The sequence below is a fragment of the Buteo buteo genome, chromosome 4 (assembly GCF_964188355.1).
Source record: "Buteo buteo chromosome 4, bButBut1.hap1.1, whole genome shotgun sequence".
Lineage (NCBI taxonomy): Eukaryota > Metazoa > Chordata > Aves > Accipitriformes > Accipitridae > Buteo > Buteo buteo.
In genome coordinates this window covers 64,133,938-64,153,033 of record NC_134174.1, presented here as the reverse complement: position 1 = coordinate 64,153,033, position 19,096 = coordinate 64,133,938, and the positions used below count along the sequence as shown (strand labels likewise).

At 33.9% G+C, this 19,096-nt stretch overlaps 1 protein-coding gene across 7 annotated transcripts in view; it reads right to left on the bottom strand.

The window, feature by feature from the left end:
• Nucleotides 1-19,096, bottom strand: part of WDR11 (WD repeat domain 11) — a 50,170-nt gene that overhangs the window by 8,583 nt on the left and 22,491 nt on the right. For all 7 annotated transcript variants that reach the window (XR_012650180.1, XM_075026524.1, XM_075026519.1 and 4 more), the window contains 12 exons: nucleotides 18,045-18,129; nucleotides 12,699-12,805; nucleotides 10,438-10,513; nucleotides 8,850-8,958; nucleotides 8,399-8,523; nucleotides 7,892-8,039; nucleotides 6,949-7,055; nucleotides 6,387-6,501; nucleotides 4,457-4,628; nucleotides 2,757-2,865; nucleotides 1,938-2,000; nucleotides 639-704 (listed from right to left, as the gene is read on the bottom strand). Coding sequence is in view for 6 of the 7 variants with exons in the window: in XM_075026524.1 (XP_074882625.1) it covers nucleotides 639-704; nucleotides 1,938-2,000; nucleotides 2,757-2,865; nucleotides 4,457-4,628; nucleotides 6,387-6,501; nucleotides 6,949-7,055; nucleotides 7,892-8,039; nucleotides 8,399-8,523; nucleotides 8,850-8,958; nucleotides 10,438-10,513; nucleotides 12,699-12,805; nucleotides 18,045-18,129 (1,282 nt within the window). In the remaining variant the exon portion in view is untranslated. The remainder of the gene's footprint in view (nucleotides 1-638; nucleotides 705-1,937; nucleotides 2,001-2,756; nucleotides 2,866-4,456; nucleotides 4,629-6,386; nucleotides 6,502-6,948; nucleotides 7,056-7,891; nucleotides 8,040-8,398; nucleotides 8,524-8,849; nucleotides 8,959-10,437; nucleotides 10,514-12,698; nucleotides 12,806-18,044; nucleotides 18,130-19,096) is intronic.

Here is a 19,096-nt window from a genome sequence, read left to right as displayed (position 1 = left end):
CATTCTTGTGGGCACCACAAGTACTTTGCATTATCAATGGGACAAACTACAAGAGAAGATTAAGGAATGACATTCAGCAAGCTAGATAAATAAGACGACTGTTACAATAGTAATTAAATTCAGTGAATGTTCAGCATATAAATATGTGGAAATTGATATTTTATTATTACTTTACACTTAATCACTAATACCCTCTTTCAACTACAAGAAAGTTACTAAGTTTGAAAAACACCTCTGAATATAGACAGACTAAAATTAGCTACAGTTTAGGCAGAACAACACCACAGAACAAATACATTTGAAATAAAAAACAGGCCTTTCCCTGTTTGCATATAATTTATTGTGTGTTGTGAAGTTCTGAATTACATTTTTGGACATTGTACAACTAAATGTAATGTAGTTAGCAGAACTGCATTTATGAAAATACCACCAAGACTGAAGGAAGTTCTCTGCATCCACCAAGCAAATAAAACTGTTTCAGTAAGGTAACATGTCCCATCTCAGTCCTGAAAACACTAATACATGGGTAACAAAGTAGTTTAGGAATTGCACAGAGTTAAAGGAGAATTAGCTGAATACTTAATAGGATCAAGATTTTATTGGGAAATATTTGATATAGTTATCTGAATCTCTACTACCTGGCAACTAGGAGACATCTTTGCAAGAAAGTAAAATCCGGATCAAGAAAAAGTTTCTTTATGTCACTGCAAAAAGAGAAGACCATAAATAATCTGTAAAATGCTGTGCAAGTTTTTTTGTTTGGTTGGTTTTGAATGCAAATAGGATATTTCACCTACAAATTGAGAAAATCAAACCCCAAAATACATAATTTCTTTTCTGAAATGAAAAAATGCTTCCATCAAAACAATTACCACAGGAAGTATACATAGTTCGAAACATAATTGATCTCAAGAAGCAAGTCACCCTACCAGTTTAAATACAAACAGTGAGTCCATCAGGAACACCTTATTCTTGTAATAAAGGGAACAACCACAAGGGTGTATACAAAGCTATAAATTAGTCTGCAGTGATTCTACAAATTACAAGATTAATTTTATTACAAATAATTTTGCAACTATGTAGTGCCATAGCATAGGAGATCCACATGCATGAATTTAGGTTTTCTACAGATGTTTTAACTGGATAAAAATACACTGTTATCTTTTCCATCCTACTGAACAAAAGCACAAAAGGAAAATGGAAAAACTTCTAGCTTCAAATATAATTTTCATAGATTAAATGGAATGTCAAAATCTGTTTTCTGCGTAAGCAGAGCAATGTGCGTGAACATTACACTGGAAATATATCTTCAATAAAATGTTTTTAGAATTGTTCGTCTTGTCTTCCTCAAAGCTTAAAGATCTTAACAAACCTTGGAGCATTTAAGTAACAGTGTCCAATGCAGTCTGGACCAACATCAAAGAACCACACATCACTGAGAAGTGTTGCCTAAAATATTACGAATGCTCACCAGTCAATTACAAATTATATACTAACCCTAATCGGTATCTTTAAATCTCTAGTTGTCAGCCACTACTATGAGAAGTCCATGTTAAAAATTCAATACTGACTTCCATCACACTTTACATATTCAGAACAGTACACTTTGACTGTTGAGTCAACATTTACCAAACTACTTTGAGATAATTTGCTTATTTAAAAAAAATATTTTTGAGACTGTATTATGGTTTTTAATTAGAAAAAAATAGAAATAAAAATTTAAAATCTTCAATAAAATGAATAAAGCACCACCCTCAGTAATTACATAAAAATAAAAGTTAACTGTGTTTAAAATAAAAGTTGTCATTACTCAAGCTTGTCTTTAGAGAAGCAAAAAGCATTCTTTCTTCATTAAGTTGTGAATTGCCACAAATTTCAGATTTACTGCCTTCTCTGAATTCATTAACTTACTCGAATATTAATAGGAAAAGTCTTACTTGGACAATGAATTCAACTGCTCTTGAAGAAGGTTTTTAATATTTTCATTCTCCAGATAATCACTGGATTAAAAAAAAAAAAAAAAAAAAAAGAAAAGGTTTCCTGTATTACCAACACAAGAACATATATGGAAACTATCTAACAATCTTTAACATTCTTATGGCAAGCCATTCATGCAAGATTCTTCATCTAGTTACTAGTTCCAAAATAGTAACAAAAGATTGTTTTTGTTTTCTCTCAACCTCAGAGTTGGTGCCACCAATCTTTCTTTTCCCACTTTTCTTTTATTCATTAACCTTGAAATTAATGAAAATGACAATGCCTAGCCCATTATTATGTGACCACCAACAGCACACGAACACAATAAAGGATAGAAAAAGGTGCTCCTACTATGATGTGAAGCATGGTGCACTAAAAGTAAAGACAGGCCTATTAGACTATCAGTTAGACTATCACTTTCAATTATACTTCACGAACCAACTCTGACTATAATTACATTAACTTCTTGAAGAAAGAGAACACACAGTTGTTCTCTGAAGTAATATAACCTGTAAATGACATTAAAATATTGCCAGTACCTTAAAGACAGCAGTTTTCAATAGCCAAGTGCTACTGAAAGTCAAAAGAAATAAAACACTTGACCTTAAAGACTTTTCTATTTATTACTTTTAGTAATAAATAGTGAAGCTATTATCTTTTTGACTGTCCCAAAGACCGAGGAAACTTATATGTCTAACAGTTGCACAGAAAGACTAACAAAAGATGTAGGATTTTAAAAAGGAGTAATATTTTATATAGAGATATGTATTTCTTCTTACATGTTTATAATATCTAAAGAATATTTCTCATTCCATGGCTGATGCAACAAGAATGCTTTCAAAGCTAACGAAGCCCTTGGAACAAGCAGATAGGGACACCATGCAGGCTCTGAAACAAAAGAAAAACATTCATTGTTGAGTGGCTAATGTGCAATATCACTGTGTTCAGTAACCATAAAATGTACCACCTTGTTTGCAAGCACCAGAAGAATATCATAAATCACAGTCTTTTCATATACACAGCATTTTACTAGACGCAAAAGCTTATCTTTACACTCAAGCAAAAACATTTCATAGAAGGTACAGGGTTGTCAACCATGCTCAAGTGGGAATTTCAGGACACTCCATACTGAATTTAGCCACAGACTTCTGGAATACCTTATACTGGCATTAAGTAGAGCTGTATATGATGATTATTGCTACTACAAGGACATGCTGGAAAATAAGTACAGCTATACCAAAATGTACCATAATGCATGTTTTAGTTTTACTTTGCAATCGTAGTTTCTACAGTGTAATACCAGGATTAATACCCATCATCCAAAAAGGATGTTGTGAAGTTTAATACATGTCTATATTAGCAAAGAAATTAGATGGAAATTATAGTAGTAACTGCTGTCATACAAATTTAGAAGTCAGTAATTCTGTATTCAGTACGAGGTTTGGATGATATGCAGCAAAAGCTACCCAGTGACTTAGAAGTAAAGCAAGCACCAACCAGATACGTTATTAAATATTCAGCAATTCCCTGTACTTCATATGCAGTGAATGATATAGGAATCTTGTAAATGTGATTTTGTAATTAAAAGATTATCACAGTGTAGAGGCAGAAGGACAGCTAAATCACAGACAACCTTAACCCTGGCATATCCTAATTTCAGTGTGCTTGGTTTTAGAACATTAATTTTTTATAGCTTAATATTACACAACATTCATTTGATAGTAAAAATAGCTGATAGTGACAAAGTATGTGTTTCCTCAACTCCCACACCACAGTTCCCCACATCACAATTTTGTTTAATACACGTCTTAGTCAGAATCTACATGTTTTAAGGAAATTCTATGAGTAAAGGCAGGATTGACCAAAAAGACCAAAACAAGAGGAGTCATTTGGAACACCAGTAATAAAAAAATTAGAAAAATATAGCTTAGTACTATTTAAATAGTTAAATATTTAAATTCCCTTCTTAAACATATGGCAAAAAAAGTCAAACAGCACTGATATTGCTATTTTAGAGTTCAGTGGGAAATCTACTTTGAAAAGCAATGAATCAGTCTATAAACTGTCTTTGATATCTGGAAATATTAGAAAAGTCATTTTCACACATTAACAAATGTTTCAAAATCATGTAACGAATATCAGTGATGTAAGTACTGATACCTAATTGATGTACAGATGCTTTTTTAGGTCAACTTGCTAGACATCTGTACAAAAAGCTCTTATGTAGTTAATTTATATTCCAATTAAGATATTAAAAAGTATAGTTTATTTAGGAGATTAAACTTGTACAAAACCCCCATGCATATGACCTAAGCCTAAAAAAATTTATCTGCATCTATGAAAACTGAAAACCACTATAGGGACACCTAACCCTCTGCATGTGACAATTCTCTGTTCTAACAGAAATGCTGAACATTTTTATGGTCCACTTTCAAAATGAAGTATCTAGCAGTCAATAGCAAAAAAGAAATCAACATACCTATTAAGTCCTGTTCATCCATTCTAAAACACGATGGTTTCATGGACAAGTCTAAAACTCTAATGCACCCATCATCTGATGCCAAGACCACTTTGTCTGAAGTGCACCAGTCCACATCCAGGATTCGGAAATTGACGTTTCTTCCACTTCTTAAACTGCTCACCATTTGTACCTTGAAAAGTTGAGTTATTTTTCATTTTTAGTAGGCTCTCCATCACACAGTGTAAGACTCTGTCACACGCCCACAAGGCACACCACAAAATTTGCAATAAAAGGTGTAGTTAGTCATAAATCATTTTAACAATGGTCTCTTCTGGAGAGTAGGGAATTTGGAAACCTTGGAGTAGGGCACATGGTTGCCCTGAAACAATACTTTTTCCCAGTTGAGAGCTGAGAAAAGATCCTTTTCAGCACAGCTGTACAGCTGCCTTTTTTGTTATCTTTTCTGACATAAAATTTCCATGGAAATTTGCACTCCCTCTTTAATTCTAGTCCCTCTTCTAGCATATACATCAAGGCAGAAGTGAGGTTCTCATTAATTAACTCATGCTCTTCATAAACCTTAATATACCTTCTTGATAAATACTGACCATGTCTAGAAATACATTTAGACATACTATTAACATAACATTACGGGACTAGGATGATTTATTGTCCACAGACAAAACAGAGATAAACAAAATGTTCTAAACTGCACTTCTAACCACAGGTCAGTAGTTAGACATTTTGTAACCCTTCTGTAGCACCACAGAACATTACAATTGTTAATATAAGGAAATATTAACAAAGGCTCCACTGCAATCAACATTCCTTTCACTTGTTCTAGAGCAAAGCATGGAGTTAGAGAGACATAAAGGACAACAGCGTAAAGGACAACATCTCTCAGAGCATGATTACTCTTAGCAGTGAGAGAATTAGAGAAAAATGTGAAAATATCAGATAACTGGTTGTAGGCAGAGCTGAAATTCTAAAGAGAGGATTATATGGACAGATAATAAGACTGAGACTATAAAATATTTCTACAGATATTCTGGGAGATTTTCAGCTGAAAATGTGAATTAATTTTAAATGCTTTCCTGTAGGAAACTCCCTTGTCCCAGAAAAAGAGTGGGAACAGCTACAGGAGGAATACCCTATGGCATCAAAACTATTCAAACGTACTTCAAGGAGAGACTCATGGGATAATATTCTGCTCTGCCAACATAATTCACAGTTGTTGGTCATATCTGCTGTCCAACTCTTATCATCAACAGAGAGTTTCACATTGCTCAAAGTAAGTGTCTGAGTTCGGAGTTGGTGCTCATTACAAAGTGAACAGAAAAAAATTAAAATTCCTGTTTCATACCCTCATACCCTGAACTTACTCCAGGGGGCTAAGTTAAAACAGTACAATTATCTTTCCTTCCCCCTGGTACTATAATCCCCTGAAAGACCTATGAAGCAAACCCCAGAAGATTTGTGAACATTACTACATAATTTCTGAGTAAGATGAGAAGCTATACAATGTTAATTAACAAGTGTCTAGCTTTCTGATATTTCCTAACAAATTAAATCCATGCACTGAAGAATACATACTCTTAACTACGCACAGAAGTTAAGAAACCTGTAGTAAAAATATTCTCTTGTCCACAGATAGATTGACAACTCCCCCTTAAATTTTCAATGTCTGCTTCAAAAACATTACAAGAGAATGACAGAGTATCTCAGAGACATTGTCAGCTCTATGACTGAAAGGTACTTTTCACTGACAACAGCTTAAAAATGCTTTATAGGAACTAAACATCTTCTGAGAAAAGCCATACAACTTTATCATACAACTGTCAGCAAGAAATCATGACTACGTAAAACTTAATCCCCGACTCGTTATGATTTTCAGAAGTAACATGTATATTTTGCAAAGAAGTGCGTAACAAAAAAACCAGACACTTACCTCTTTTGAATCCCAAATTTCTGCTCCATCGTTGTACATTGCAAGAAGTTTTTGATTTCCTTTCCCTGGGGCAAAACGTATCTTTCTCACCCAGCTTCGGTGTGTAGGAATCCCCCTAAGAAAAGAAAAGCACAAGATTAGTATCAATCATCCTATACCTAATATAGTGGGTAGTTAAATCCTTTCCATGAATGTTGCAGAACCTGATATTGTACAGATTGAGGAGAACAATCTATCTATGTATATATACACACACAAATGGCTACCCAAATTATGAAAACTAAAAAGATTAAATGATTGAAATGAATGCTACAATACTTAACACATTATCAGAAGCCACTGCAGATTTAACGTAAGAAACAAGTTTAAAAACTTTGATAAAATGTTACTCCATCTGAAAACACAAAAGATGAATGTAGAGAATTTTAACACAGTAGGCATTTTTCCCCTCAAACACCACAGATGACCTCCTACAGTGAAGAACAAAAATGAGGGGGGAAAAAAATCCCCACATTCTAACACTCATTATCTCATGTTTGTCAAACTTAATTTGCATTCATACCTGGATACTCTAGCTTTCAAATCCCAGAAGTTTAAGTTTCCATCAACATCCCCAAGAACCAGGATATCCCCTTTCCAGGCAATACATGTAATGCTACCCATACTTCCCTGGAAATATTTAAGCAGAAGAACAATATCTTGTGATTAATAGAGCTGAACATAGGAACAAACATTTCAACATTAATATTTCATTTTTTTAAAATATCATATGACATGATAGACCAAATTCTGCTCAGTTAAAACAGACACAATTCTATCAAATACAAGCATTTATCAAGTCAGTCATATTTGCTTCAATATGCTTCAAAAGACATTTCCTTGTAAGATATTTTGGGTTTAAAACAATGGAAATCACTTCTCTGTCTCTTGTTGCAAGGAAGCACCAACATGACAGACCTCATTAATCACAGTACTAGCATATACTAAAGCAGGAAACAAAAATAATTGTAAGTTCAATTTATCAAAGCCTTCAAGAACAACTAAAAAAAGAAAGACTGTTCTTCAGAGTAACTGGGAAAAAAACCATACTTAAAACTCACAGTACTCTGGCCCACTCAAGCCCTCCTTATGATGCAAGAAAAAATCCATTAACAGAATAGTCATGTTTCAATAACATCCTCTTTGTTATTCAAGATTTTTGTATATGCTTTACAAAAATTCTTGAAAATATGTCATGTAATTTATTCAGAAAGCAAGTCAGGGCCTATGAAGATTTCTAACTTATAAAAAAAATCATTTATTTCAACAGTGTTTTCAATAGAAAAACTGTTATGATTGTGAAAACAGAATTGCTGCAGTTTTTGAAATTGGAGTTTTTATTTCATATTTCAAACTACCACATTAATGACTACTTTCCACTACAATGCGTATCCCTGGTATTTTTTCTGGCAATCATAGCTAAAAGAAAAATTAAAGCATCAATGATATAGAAAATTGGAACTCACATCAGGAGGAATTCTTGCACTGTCCTTTACTGAGTTTCCTTCTACTGTGAGATGATAAACCTGCCCATCAGCACCTGTAAACACAAAGTGCTCTCTGGCAGAAATGTTCTGGCTCAGCTCTGATTTACTTTCAGCTTCCTGTAACAAGCTTTAAAGAGAACACAATGAGACACAAATACTTCTTTCTTGAAATTATAATTGCAAGGCAAATTCTCCCTAACTAATTCACAGAGGCAGCTCAAAAATACATATATCAGGGGCAAATAAGTTTTACTTCAAGAACCAGGTAACTAATGGACTGCTACAGACACACCTGAGTGAAACAGGTACACCTTCATTCAGCAGTAAACCAAAGTTCCACAACCAAAAGCTAAAGGGAGGCCGATAACTTTGCTTTGCCCGGTATGTACTCAAGAATCAGTTCCAAAATATTCTGTTCTATAGAACAACAGCACATGGTGGAAAAACAACTGATGCAGAACAGCATTGTATTAGAATGAGAAATACCTGATCACAGAAGATTCTACGCTGCTAACTTCAGTATCTGATGCAACCGTCTGCCGTGCCATGGCCTCTCGGGCTGCTAACTGCTTCTTCCTCAGGCTTTTTAAGTTGTGAGAAGGTGACCACTCCTGTGAAAAATTGTCCAGGAAAAATCAAAAAGACAAATGTTTACTCCCTGAATTTACTGGGGATTCTTCTGTTAATTATAACTATTTCGATGAAGATTGCTTTCTATGACACCTCCCTCCATCACCCAAGGAGCAGACCAGATTCTTCCACCAGTACCTCCTTTTTTCTTGCCTCTATTTGATGACAAATGAAAACGGAAGGGGGAAAGCACTTACCTGTATGCTACAGATACAGTAACATTGTGCTGCATAATTATTCATCGATTTTTATACTATCTCAACATATTACATTTAATAAACAGCAAGTAACAGATTTTATTCCTTACCAAAGCAGTTGCTGTAGGGAAATTTTTAGACATTTCTCTGAGCAGAGTGCATGTTCTGACATCCCAGATCTCCAGTGGTTTGTCTTTAAATACTACAGCTAGATACTGCCTAAAACAAATAAGAATTTACTACAGCAAAAGTAATCACTCCATTTTAATTTGAGCATTTTACTTCACACTTGTTGTTCATATCAGCACTCTGGAAACCCTCAAAAACTAAAAGGAAGCAGAGTAAATTAATCTGGCTCAAATCCCACTCTGAAGCTTGTGATTTCCTTGAGTTACTGAGGTGCAAAAGAGTGTCTGAAAAAGAGTCCTCCTTCAAGGCTAAAAGAATTAGAAATTTCTGTCAGGTGGTACTGCTCAAGTAGTAAAGAAGACAAGCAAAGTAATTTAGAGAAAGCAGCAGCACCTCTAATTTAGCCATATTCAGCCTGAGTCAATGACTGCACAAGATATCAGAAAGTCATACCAAGACTGTAGGTTGGACAGATTTTTTTTTCTCTACTCCAGACGCATGGCACTTCCCTAATCCAGTGATAAATGAACATAAAATCCTCTTACACTAAACCACTTGTCAGTCATGTCTTCAGACCTTTCATCTGCGGAGCTAGATGAGTAAAACACCTTCAATCCACCACTTTCCACATTTAACTTGAAAATACAGCTATATGTACTCTTTGCAACTGCATTAGTCTCTACTCAAATGAACTATCCTTTCTTGTTCTCACTTAACTTTCTAGTCTCTTCATCTCAGCCACAGCTGTTCTTAATTTTTAATGAATTAATAAGACCATTATATGGTTGAACTCTTCCAAATTCTCTGGAACACATACATACTTCTGAAAATATTCATATGCAAGCTAGAGAACATTAATTTTTTTCATCCACTGTAAAGAAAAATACTTTTAAAATTTAGAGACAATGCCTTATTAAATTCAACACTAATTTCATTTACACAGGAAAGTAAAGTAATGTCTCAGAATACTACTGTTATTATTTTGATACTATAAAGACCAGGGCCTCCTGTCCAAGCCTGATCTCAAAATAAGCAGGATTTGATGGTAAACAATTTGGTCATTTATCAGTTGACTTCTCAAACAACTATACCTCACATGTGGTTCTCCAGTAGACAATTATTATAAAGGTGTGAAATACATACTTAGAAAAATTAATAAATACATGAAAAATCATCCCACCTCTCATGCCATTCTAGTTTTAAGAAAGTCTTATCTTATAGAAAAGGGAACTAACTCATAACATAATCAAAGTTGACAAAAATTGTTCAGCACTTTTATTCTCCCTAATATTATCAAAACGTCCATTCAGTGAACACAATTCTTAAAATAACTAAAATATTAACAAATGATCTTCCAACGTGATTGGATCCTGAAGTGACAAAGTCAACCACAGAAACATTCACAGCTTTTGCACTTTGAACTAATATTGTAAAGTATTTTTCTCTTGATGCTGTTGCACATCTTTCTATACTCTCTGGAGTGTTTTTTTCCTGGAATTTCTATTAAGTCACGAGGATCTTCATGCAGTACAGCAAGATTTATGAACTTCACAAGGCTAATCTACTTACTTCAAATGAGACACCTTTATCATTTCAATAGCTGGCTCGTCATTGCCTCGCTCCCCACGAAATGCAATGCTCCTGCCTGGAACACAATAATGACATGGGGGAAAACAGAAATAGTTTCTAAACTAAATATAAATATAGAAATAGTTTATAAACTATTCTGTTTGTGAGCAGAAATAGTTTACAAACTAAACTTGAACATCTCCAAGTAACCTGCTGTATCTTACATTAGTCTTGTCATTGCTGAAGTTTTATTGCGTTTCAGAGGACTAAATATAATGTAAAACCTACTGTCTAACACAATATTTGACCCGCTTCCAGAGCATAACTACTGAAATCAATGCATCATCAACATGACATAAATAAAGAGAGAGTTCAAAGAGTTATTATTTTCCACTCAAAGCCAGTGAGATATACTTTCAATTCCCCAAGGAGAAAATTCATGAGTACATTTCAAGTTTTGTAAGAGAAATTATCACTGCCATAAACTAAGTCTGAAAGTATTTCCATGGTGAAGTACTAACTCATTCTACATTTAGCAGAACCATTCTCTCTTTCTTTCCAGCTAAAAGAATAAACCCTAAGAACTTAAAATCTTATCCCCAACAAAACTTTCACCTGTACAAAGTGTTGCAGAATTAAAGGCGTTATACATATCACTAAAATAGTGATCTACAAACAGCAGGATATCACAGCATCTCCTATGCAAGTTTCATTCTCCTTTGCTTTCAAGGAAAATTCAAGTTTCCAAACTTTAGCTACTTTTATGGCTGCTCATAGCTAAATTACTTATCTTATGCCAATTATGTGAATAAATCTAGTTATCAACAATGCTAGTTAGAGCTCTCATGTCAGAGGCCAGGCTACAGGAAACCTTCCAGCTCTATTTTCTTCATTAGTGATGAAACACCTTAGGAATTTTCTTCCTTATTTTTGTTCAGAAATGTAAATGAGAATTTTGTCAAAGTGTTCATGAAACAAATAGAAATCAGCACAGTTTTCCTAGGCCTAAAATAGAAAGTTGGGCCAATTAGCGATGGAAGAACTAACAATCAAACAGTTAAGTAGTTACGCCTTGTAAGCTTTAAAAGAGGAAATGTAACATTTTTTAAGCAAATTACATGCTAAGGTCTCAGGTATTCACGTTTACTTGAAACTTGGTTGCCTGTGGAAATACCAAACCTTTTATCACTTATATTTATAAATGTTTCAACACTGATTTACAAGCTGAGTGAAAAATCAAAATCACATTTTACATGAGATTAATTTTACACAGTACGTATCTTTTTTGTTTTGATTATAAACATATGAACAAAGACATTATATGGAAAAAAATTACAATACTGACATGTTAAAAGAATAGTCTCTTTGTGCAGCACCCTAGAAATACAAAAATTGAGTCTTTTCCATAAGCTTAAAAAAAAAAAAATCACTTTATGCTATATAAAGCAATTCAGAATTAGCCATGTGTTACAAGATTCAGGCTCTTCAATTAGAAATTAAATGGTTCCAGGTTTTCCCATTCAAAAATAATTTAAAATTATTGAAGTGCTTCCTATTTTGGGCTGTCTAATCTCCCAAATTATACCTCCTAGTATTGTGCAAATATTGACTTCAATCACAAATATATTTGTCATCCACTACAAGGCCAGAATAGTTGAAAACCACACATAACCTGTTAATTTTGCTATCAACAATATATTTTAAAGTCATTTATTTTTTAACCCTTCCAATTCTTTATAGAAGTATCAGATTTTATTACTAAAATACCCATTTTACATTCATACACACACTCAAATTCTGGCCACGTGCCTGGCCTACCTTGAAAAATTATCTGTTGCTGATACAAACCACAATAAATGGTTCAACACTATTTCAGGTGCACATGAAACAATGGGTGTAGACTGTGACAAAACCCATTTGGAAAATATGCATTTTTGGAACAAAATACACCACTAATATCCAAGCTGTGTGAATGCTTCTAAACCTCCTGCTGACTCATATTCATTCTTTTAACAACAAGTCCAAGCCACAGACATCTTTTCAAAAGTGTTGTTTCACGTCTGTCTTTAGAACACCAGATGGAACACATTACGTGGTTTCACAAGGACAGAAGAGCAGAACCAGTTAAAATTCCTCTTTATTATTTTATTTTGTCATGACAACAGAAAGGAAAAAAAAAGAAGAAAGTAGTAAGAACTTACATTTGTCATTCCCCAGCAAATCTGTCAGTCTCTCGTACGGATTTCTCAGGAAATACTAACCTGTTGGTAGGTCCACCAGCTGCAGCTCATTCCTTACTAGCCCCAGATTGTTAGGTGTTGATGTGGCAAAGGAAATAAACCCAGTCAAGCTTATCCACTCAATTCCCCTGTCATCAGAAGAGAGTACATGGAGCATATTAGCCAAAATATTTGAATGGCTAGAAAACAGCCTGGACTGAAGCACAATGGTTTTTTTTTTTAATGCATATTCTTCAATTTGAAAACAGCACAGAAGTAATTTTCTACACTTTATGGAAACATGTTACTTAAGCATAAAAAGAAGCTACACATTTACAACTATGATATAAATATAAAGTTACCAAATTAAATTACAGAGTTTTCTTTTCAGACTACACTAGTTCTTGTTTGGTTAAAACTAAAATTTCAGTTAGAAACACTGGTAACTTTTGCAAAAATCCCTCACAGATACTCAGCACTAGGGTGGACTAAAAGCACTGCTCTCACTAAATCAGTGGTTTACCAGATGGGAAGAACTATCAAGTAACTCAAATTTGCCAGCATACAGAAAGAGAAAAATATTCATATGGATAGCAGGGTGGGGAGACTTGATTCTTTCAGCCCAGAGAGAAGAGAAACAAAGATGATAAAAAAAGAGAGGCCCTGAACAGATTTCGAAGGCTATCACAAAAGAACTGAAAACCTGGTAATTTGTTTTGTTCTTTTAGGTCATGCCAAGGCAGCCACAAACCATATTACCTTGAAGTGTTGCAAGGATGTAAAGTTACACTGTATACAACATATTGTCAGCACATATGGATTCTAAGCAAATTCTTGAAATATACCACAGGCCACGAAAGGATAGAAAGTGGCACTAGGTGGTACTGTTCCAAAACAAGATAGTCTTCTGTCTCCGTTTCTCACACACATTTTGTGCCAGCATAAATTGCCGAGTGCTTTACCTCTGAAACAGATCAAGGAACTAATCTAAAAGAAAACTGAGACTGTTCTAATACATACATATGCCCAAGTTCATTTTAACATGGATAAAAGGATTTAGGTTTTCCTCAAATCCTTCAAACACAGATTACTTAAGAACTATTTCCAGGATAACTAAGTCTTCCATTAACATCAATTGTAAAATCATGGTCTGTTTTGCAAGAATGTGTGTGAAATATGAGGAAAATAAATAAGAGTATTTATGATTTACTGTCAGTAAATCCAACTCACATTGTATTAAGTAGAAGTTTCCTAAATGCAATGTAGATGAGTAAAAGCAAAAAGCACTCCCATAATATTTTCCACATGTAAGTTACAGCCATATTTCTCTTTATTTTTTTAGTTCAAGGTTTAAAAAAAATGGGAAGCTTTATTCCTAAGTCCTCAAGTAAATTTAAAAATTTAGGACCCAGTTCTTTTCCCATCAGGACCTATGAAAGTTCAACCAATAATTTTGATCAAAATGAGAAGTATTCAATTATTAATTGAAACATTACAGGAATGATTGACTAGAAATCTACAATTGCAATAACGTGTGACACTGCAAGTCTCTGAAGGGTCATAAACACAGGGAGCTTTCAGAAATGGAAGAAATATGAATTCTGACACCCTTCTAATTTTTATCTATTATTCTACTATGTTTTTTGGAAAAAGCACAGAATACTCATAGTGCATTGTTATTGCCAGTAGTTATTCACCATTCTTGTTCAAAGACCTGAGGCACCTTCTATACCTCTTTCAGCAGCTCAGATTTAACACAAGTCCTTTTTCTTTGCTGCTGCCTGGCCATCTGTCAATACCAATAAAAATCTACAGAAACCCAAGACACTTATAATCAAAAGGAAACCTTAACTTAGCTAACTACTTGCACCTGAAACAATAGTCACACATGTAAATTGCGAATCTGAAGACAGTGGTTCAAGTTCTAGTGAAGGAAACAAGTAATGCCTTCTCTACCGAAATATCTCCATTTGCAAAATTTCCTAATAAAAGACATCTTTGTCTACTAGAATTAAGGGTTACATTCAGCTGTAAACTATTTGTCAGACTGGATGCACTCTTTCAAAATATGAAATTCAGGAAGTCTAGACATTCAACTTGTCTTAGTTACTTCAGGGGTAAGATTCAGCCATTTTGATTAATGTTTCCAATGCAAACAAATTACACAGTATACTGAAGTGGATAAAAACACAAATTACTTTTCTAGTCAGGAATGGCTTGTTGTGACTTTATGACAAGGCAGCTGCTACTCGAATTAATTATAAGAATTATAAGAAAAGGAGAAAGGTAAAACTGGAAATCAAACCATATCTTAAAGAATACTGTATTAAAATCTCAATCATATTATCAGAAAATACTCTTCAGTGTCAATTTTTATTATTCAAAAAGAACTTTCCTTGTAATTCAAAACTATTTGTATGGCCTACATGTCCAAAAGTGAACAACAGCAATGGAACAAGTTTTTCATTTTTAAGAACAGCAAGGTTAAGAAAAAGAAATTACAATTAAGTGCTGAACATGGTACATCCGAGATAACGGTACATCCTGTAATAGCAACTTCAGAATTCAATTCCGAATACACAGGATTTCATTGCAACTCTGCTTACGCTTGTCAGGCAATGCATATTTACTAATGCACAGAAATAAATCTAGCACACCAACCTGTTGACATAAGTGGTAGGTATTTTTCATTCATCTTTCTCTACGTGAGGAAAATTTTTTTAATGAGGTGATGAACGTTTGCAAAGCAGTTTCCCAAAGGGGAGTCTGCTTAACTTCGACTGCTAAAACTCAGATGTAATGCATACACATTCTTGTTACAGTCAGTGAGATTTTAATTTAAAAAATTGAAGCTGTTGCAACCTGAACTTGCTAAGCTTCACCAAAAAAGAATGAGAAGCACTGCTGTAGTCATAGTTTTCTATCAGAATAAGCAAAAGTAGCAGTGAGAAGCATTGCAGATGCACCACTTTCACTGAACTAGAAGCTATATCGCAGGCATTTTATTTACGTGTCTCAAATACATTCTCCTCTGCATTGAAGATGTATTATCATCTCCTATCTTAGCACAATAGCTTAGGTTGCTCCACTTAGAAGACAGAACAGGTATCAGACTTAAGTTATTTCATGGTTCTTCTAATTCCTCTTAGTAACAACAATTATTTGCATTTCTCTCTATCCTGAAGGAAGAAAGACTGACTTGCTCATAGCTTCTTTCAGCCAGCATACATGCTAGAGTCCCCGTCTGTTTTTTCCCCTTACTTATGCTCCTAGCAGTAGCCTGATTGACTTTTCCTCTTTGTGGGTTCTGAAGCATTTCTGCTGCTTCTTGCCTCAGTCTCCTAGTAAAAAACAAATTAAACTCAAAGGTAAAGTATTTACTCACATAATTCTAAACAAGTAGTGAAATAGCTAAGTCATAATCATTGACAAAATGAATATTCAAGGCTACTCACAAGTATGAACTATCCTAAATGAAGGACAGAAGAACAATTCGCCCTACTCCTAATCACAATATAGAACTGCAAAGTTTAAAAATAATTTAAAAAAAAAAATCAGCATGTGACTACATAGGTAGCTTCTAAAAAAGAACACTTTAATCTCAAAAAAAAGTCAATTGCTAGCACCTAGACAACTCAGTGGCTGTTATTGTAGCACAGTTGTAAAGCACAGTTGCCATTCCAAAGACCTTAGTGTTATTACACTCTTTTCTTAAACTACAGGGCACTGAAAAATGCTGGCCTTGAGTTACAATTTCAGGGTATTCTCAATTACATACTAAAGTAATGGTGTTCCCTGAAGGTGTATTTTCAGTTAAAATTGAAATAGAGGCATTATCCATTCTATCTGCATTTTAGAGGTATAAGTAAGAATTCAATTCCCACTGAAAGAAAAAATGTCCATGAATGTTAATTATAAAAAAAAAAAAAAAAAATCCCTATGCCTTATTCTACATTGCTTAAAGCATTCCCTTGAACTTGTAAAGATTATGTAGAAAGTCACTCAGACCATTAAGAGCGGGACTGAGGCAATTAAATATTTAAAAGAGTTACCCAGATAACACCTTATGACTAAACAAAATTCACAATCACGTGAATTTTTTTCTAAAAATACCATTTGTGCAAGAACAGCTGCTAGAAAGACAATGTATTCTTAAAGTTTTTCTAAAGTTGCAAAACCTTTGCAAAGTGAAAAGCCCAAACTAACCATACTTCCAATAATACATGAAGTCTAAACAAAAGATAAAGAAGTATTTTTTCAAAAACATATTTCCTCCTGTCTCCCCATCTTAATTTTTATTATTTTTTTTAATCTGTGAACGTTAGCAGTGGTTTTAATTTTGAATTCTATAATCACCTTAATGAGAAAAAAGCAGTATCCTCTTGTGCTGCATAACAGAACATAAAATGAAAATAATTTTGTAAGTAGTTAATGGTATGAAACAACAAACCTCAAATGGTTTAGAACAGAAAGGGAAATTCTATTCTTACAGCACCTACTAATCACACCAGAAAAGTAAACATACTCACGTGATTTTGGTGGTAGATTCAAAACAGGTTTCCATAATGAAGTCTTAGAGCTATCTATTCTCAGAGACCTATACTTTTCTTCTCTTTTTGTAGAATGAACAATAAAATGAAGACCCTACCCTGATGAATGCTTCATGCCACAACTCTAGTACAAATTTTTACTAATATTACTACTAAAAATAAATATTTTATTTTCCATGCTTAAATCTGTCTAGAAATATGTATCCAGCAAGCACCATCTTGAATATCTTTGGCATTAATTACCCCAAAAGCTATGCCATTGTGTACACACAAACACACAGTACAATAATCTTAAAACTTACCCTGTTCCTTACTTTGGATGGATAAATACTGAGTCATGTATTCAGTCTTTAAAATCTTTTAACAATAAAATTATTTTTACTTTGGTTAAGATTAGAACTGTTTCAATAGCAACTTCAGCCCCAAGGGGGAAAAGTAAATAAACCTTTGCATACAAAACAGAGTTATTTCAAGGACACAATCTGTGAGTCACAACAGTTATATAAACAAGACCCTGTAATAAAGTTTCTTGTCCTAGAAAGACTTCTTTGTACTACAATGCACTAAAGAAACTGAAGTAGTAGACATGCATCCTAGATCAGCATGTGCAGATACAATTCAAATATTTTGTTCAATGTAATTTTCACTCTAATGTTGTCAGTGTGTTACTGCTTATACATAGCAAAGATACTGTTAGGGCAGACCACTCAACAGGCAATTTTCCTGAACATCATTAACAATTAAACAAGACACCCACACTGCTAGTACAACGTTAGCTAGATGTTCTAGTATTTGTCTCCCAGAAGGATTATAGTAGGAATTAAAATTAAAATCTTACTTGACTTCACAGGAATGGATGCTTAACTCCTTGTGTAAGAGTCCACTTGTAAGATGAAACACCAGGACAGAGCCATTACTTGTACCTATAAAGAGGGATTTAATAAAATAAAATAAAAATATATATAGAGAGACTCGTTTCATTCTTCTCTTCCATACTTTAGTGAAAATGCAGGATTTACAGCTATTTCTCTCTTTTGTCTTCTCCTTTTTTCTTTTTTTAACACCTGTAACTTATATTTTACAATTTTAGAAAAGGTGTTTTGATTTCTAGTGCTTAAACCCCAAATATTAAAACCTCCAAGGTTCTCTGCAGCCAGTAAAATCCATTGGGTCAAGACGTTTTCCTGAACCTACTTCTAGAGCCTGTAGAAAATCTGTTCATTCTTGCATTTTCACAACATACCCAGTTACAGAAGAAAGGAATGTTTCTTTTTGTTTTGGTTACTCAAGATGAGTAAATGCCTCAAGGAACAGTATTTATTAACTGTTATGCACCAATAATCCCAGGTGAGAATGATGGGTAGATTTTACCAAATCATTAAAGTAATTTGCTTTCTCATCCCTGAAATAATGACCTCTTTCAAATTACAAATCACTACCTTAGTAGGTATAGCTTCAATTAGATCAAATACCTTCTGAAACACTGAAAGTTACAATTTTTATTAGACACTGGGAAGACTTACTTGTTCTTCTCTTTTTTCTTTATACTCCTATCAACTTTATTAAATACAACTATGGATACCTAAAGAGCCATTCAGGTACCTTAAGTCTAGAATGCTGCAGACCTTGCTGTAAATGCACTTTATACCTACCTATTAGTTTCCTAATCTTTATATTTCACCTGTTTTAACAGCTACTGCTTATATAAAATCAAAAGTTACATTTTAGTAGCATCACATCGTGTAATGACAGCTTGCCTACATTTTAGAGTGCAACTATTAATGGTACTTTTAGCTCAGTAATAATAGAAGTATTACGAGAACTGCACACATACATACACACGTTAATATGGCGTTTTCATTACTGGAGTGAGATCATCTTTGTAAGCTC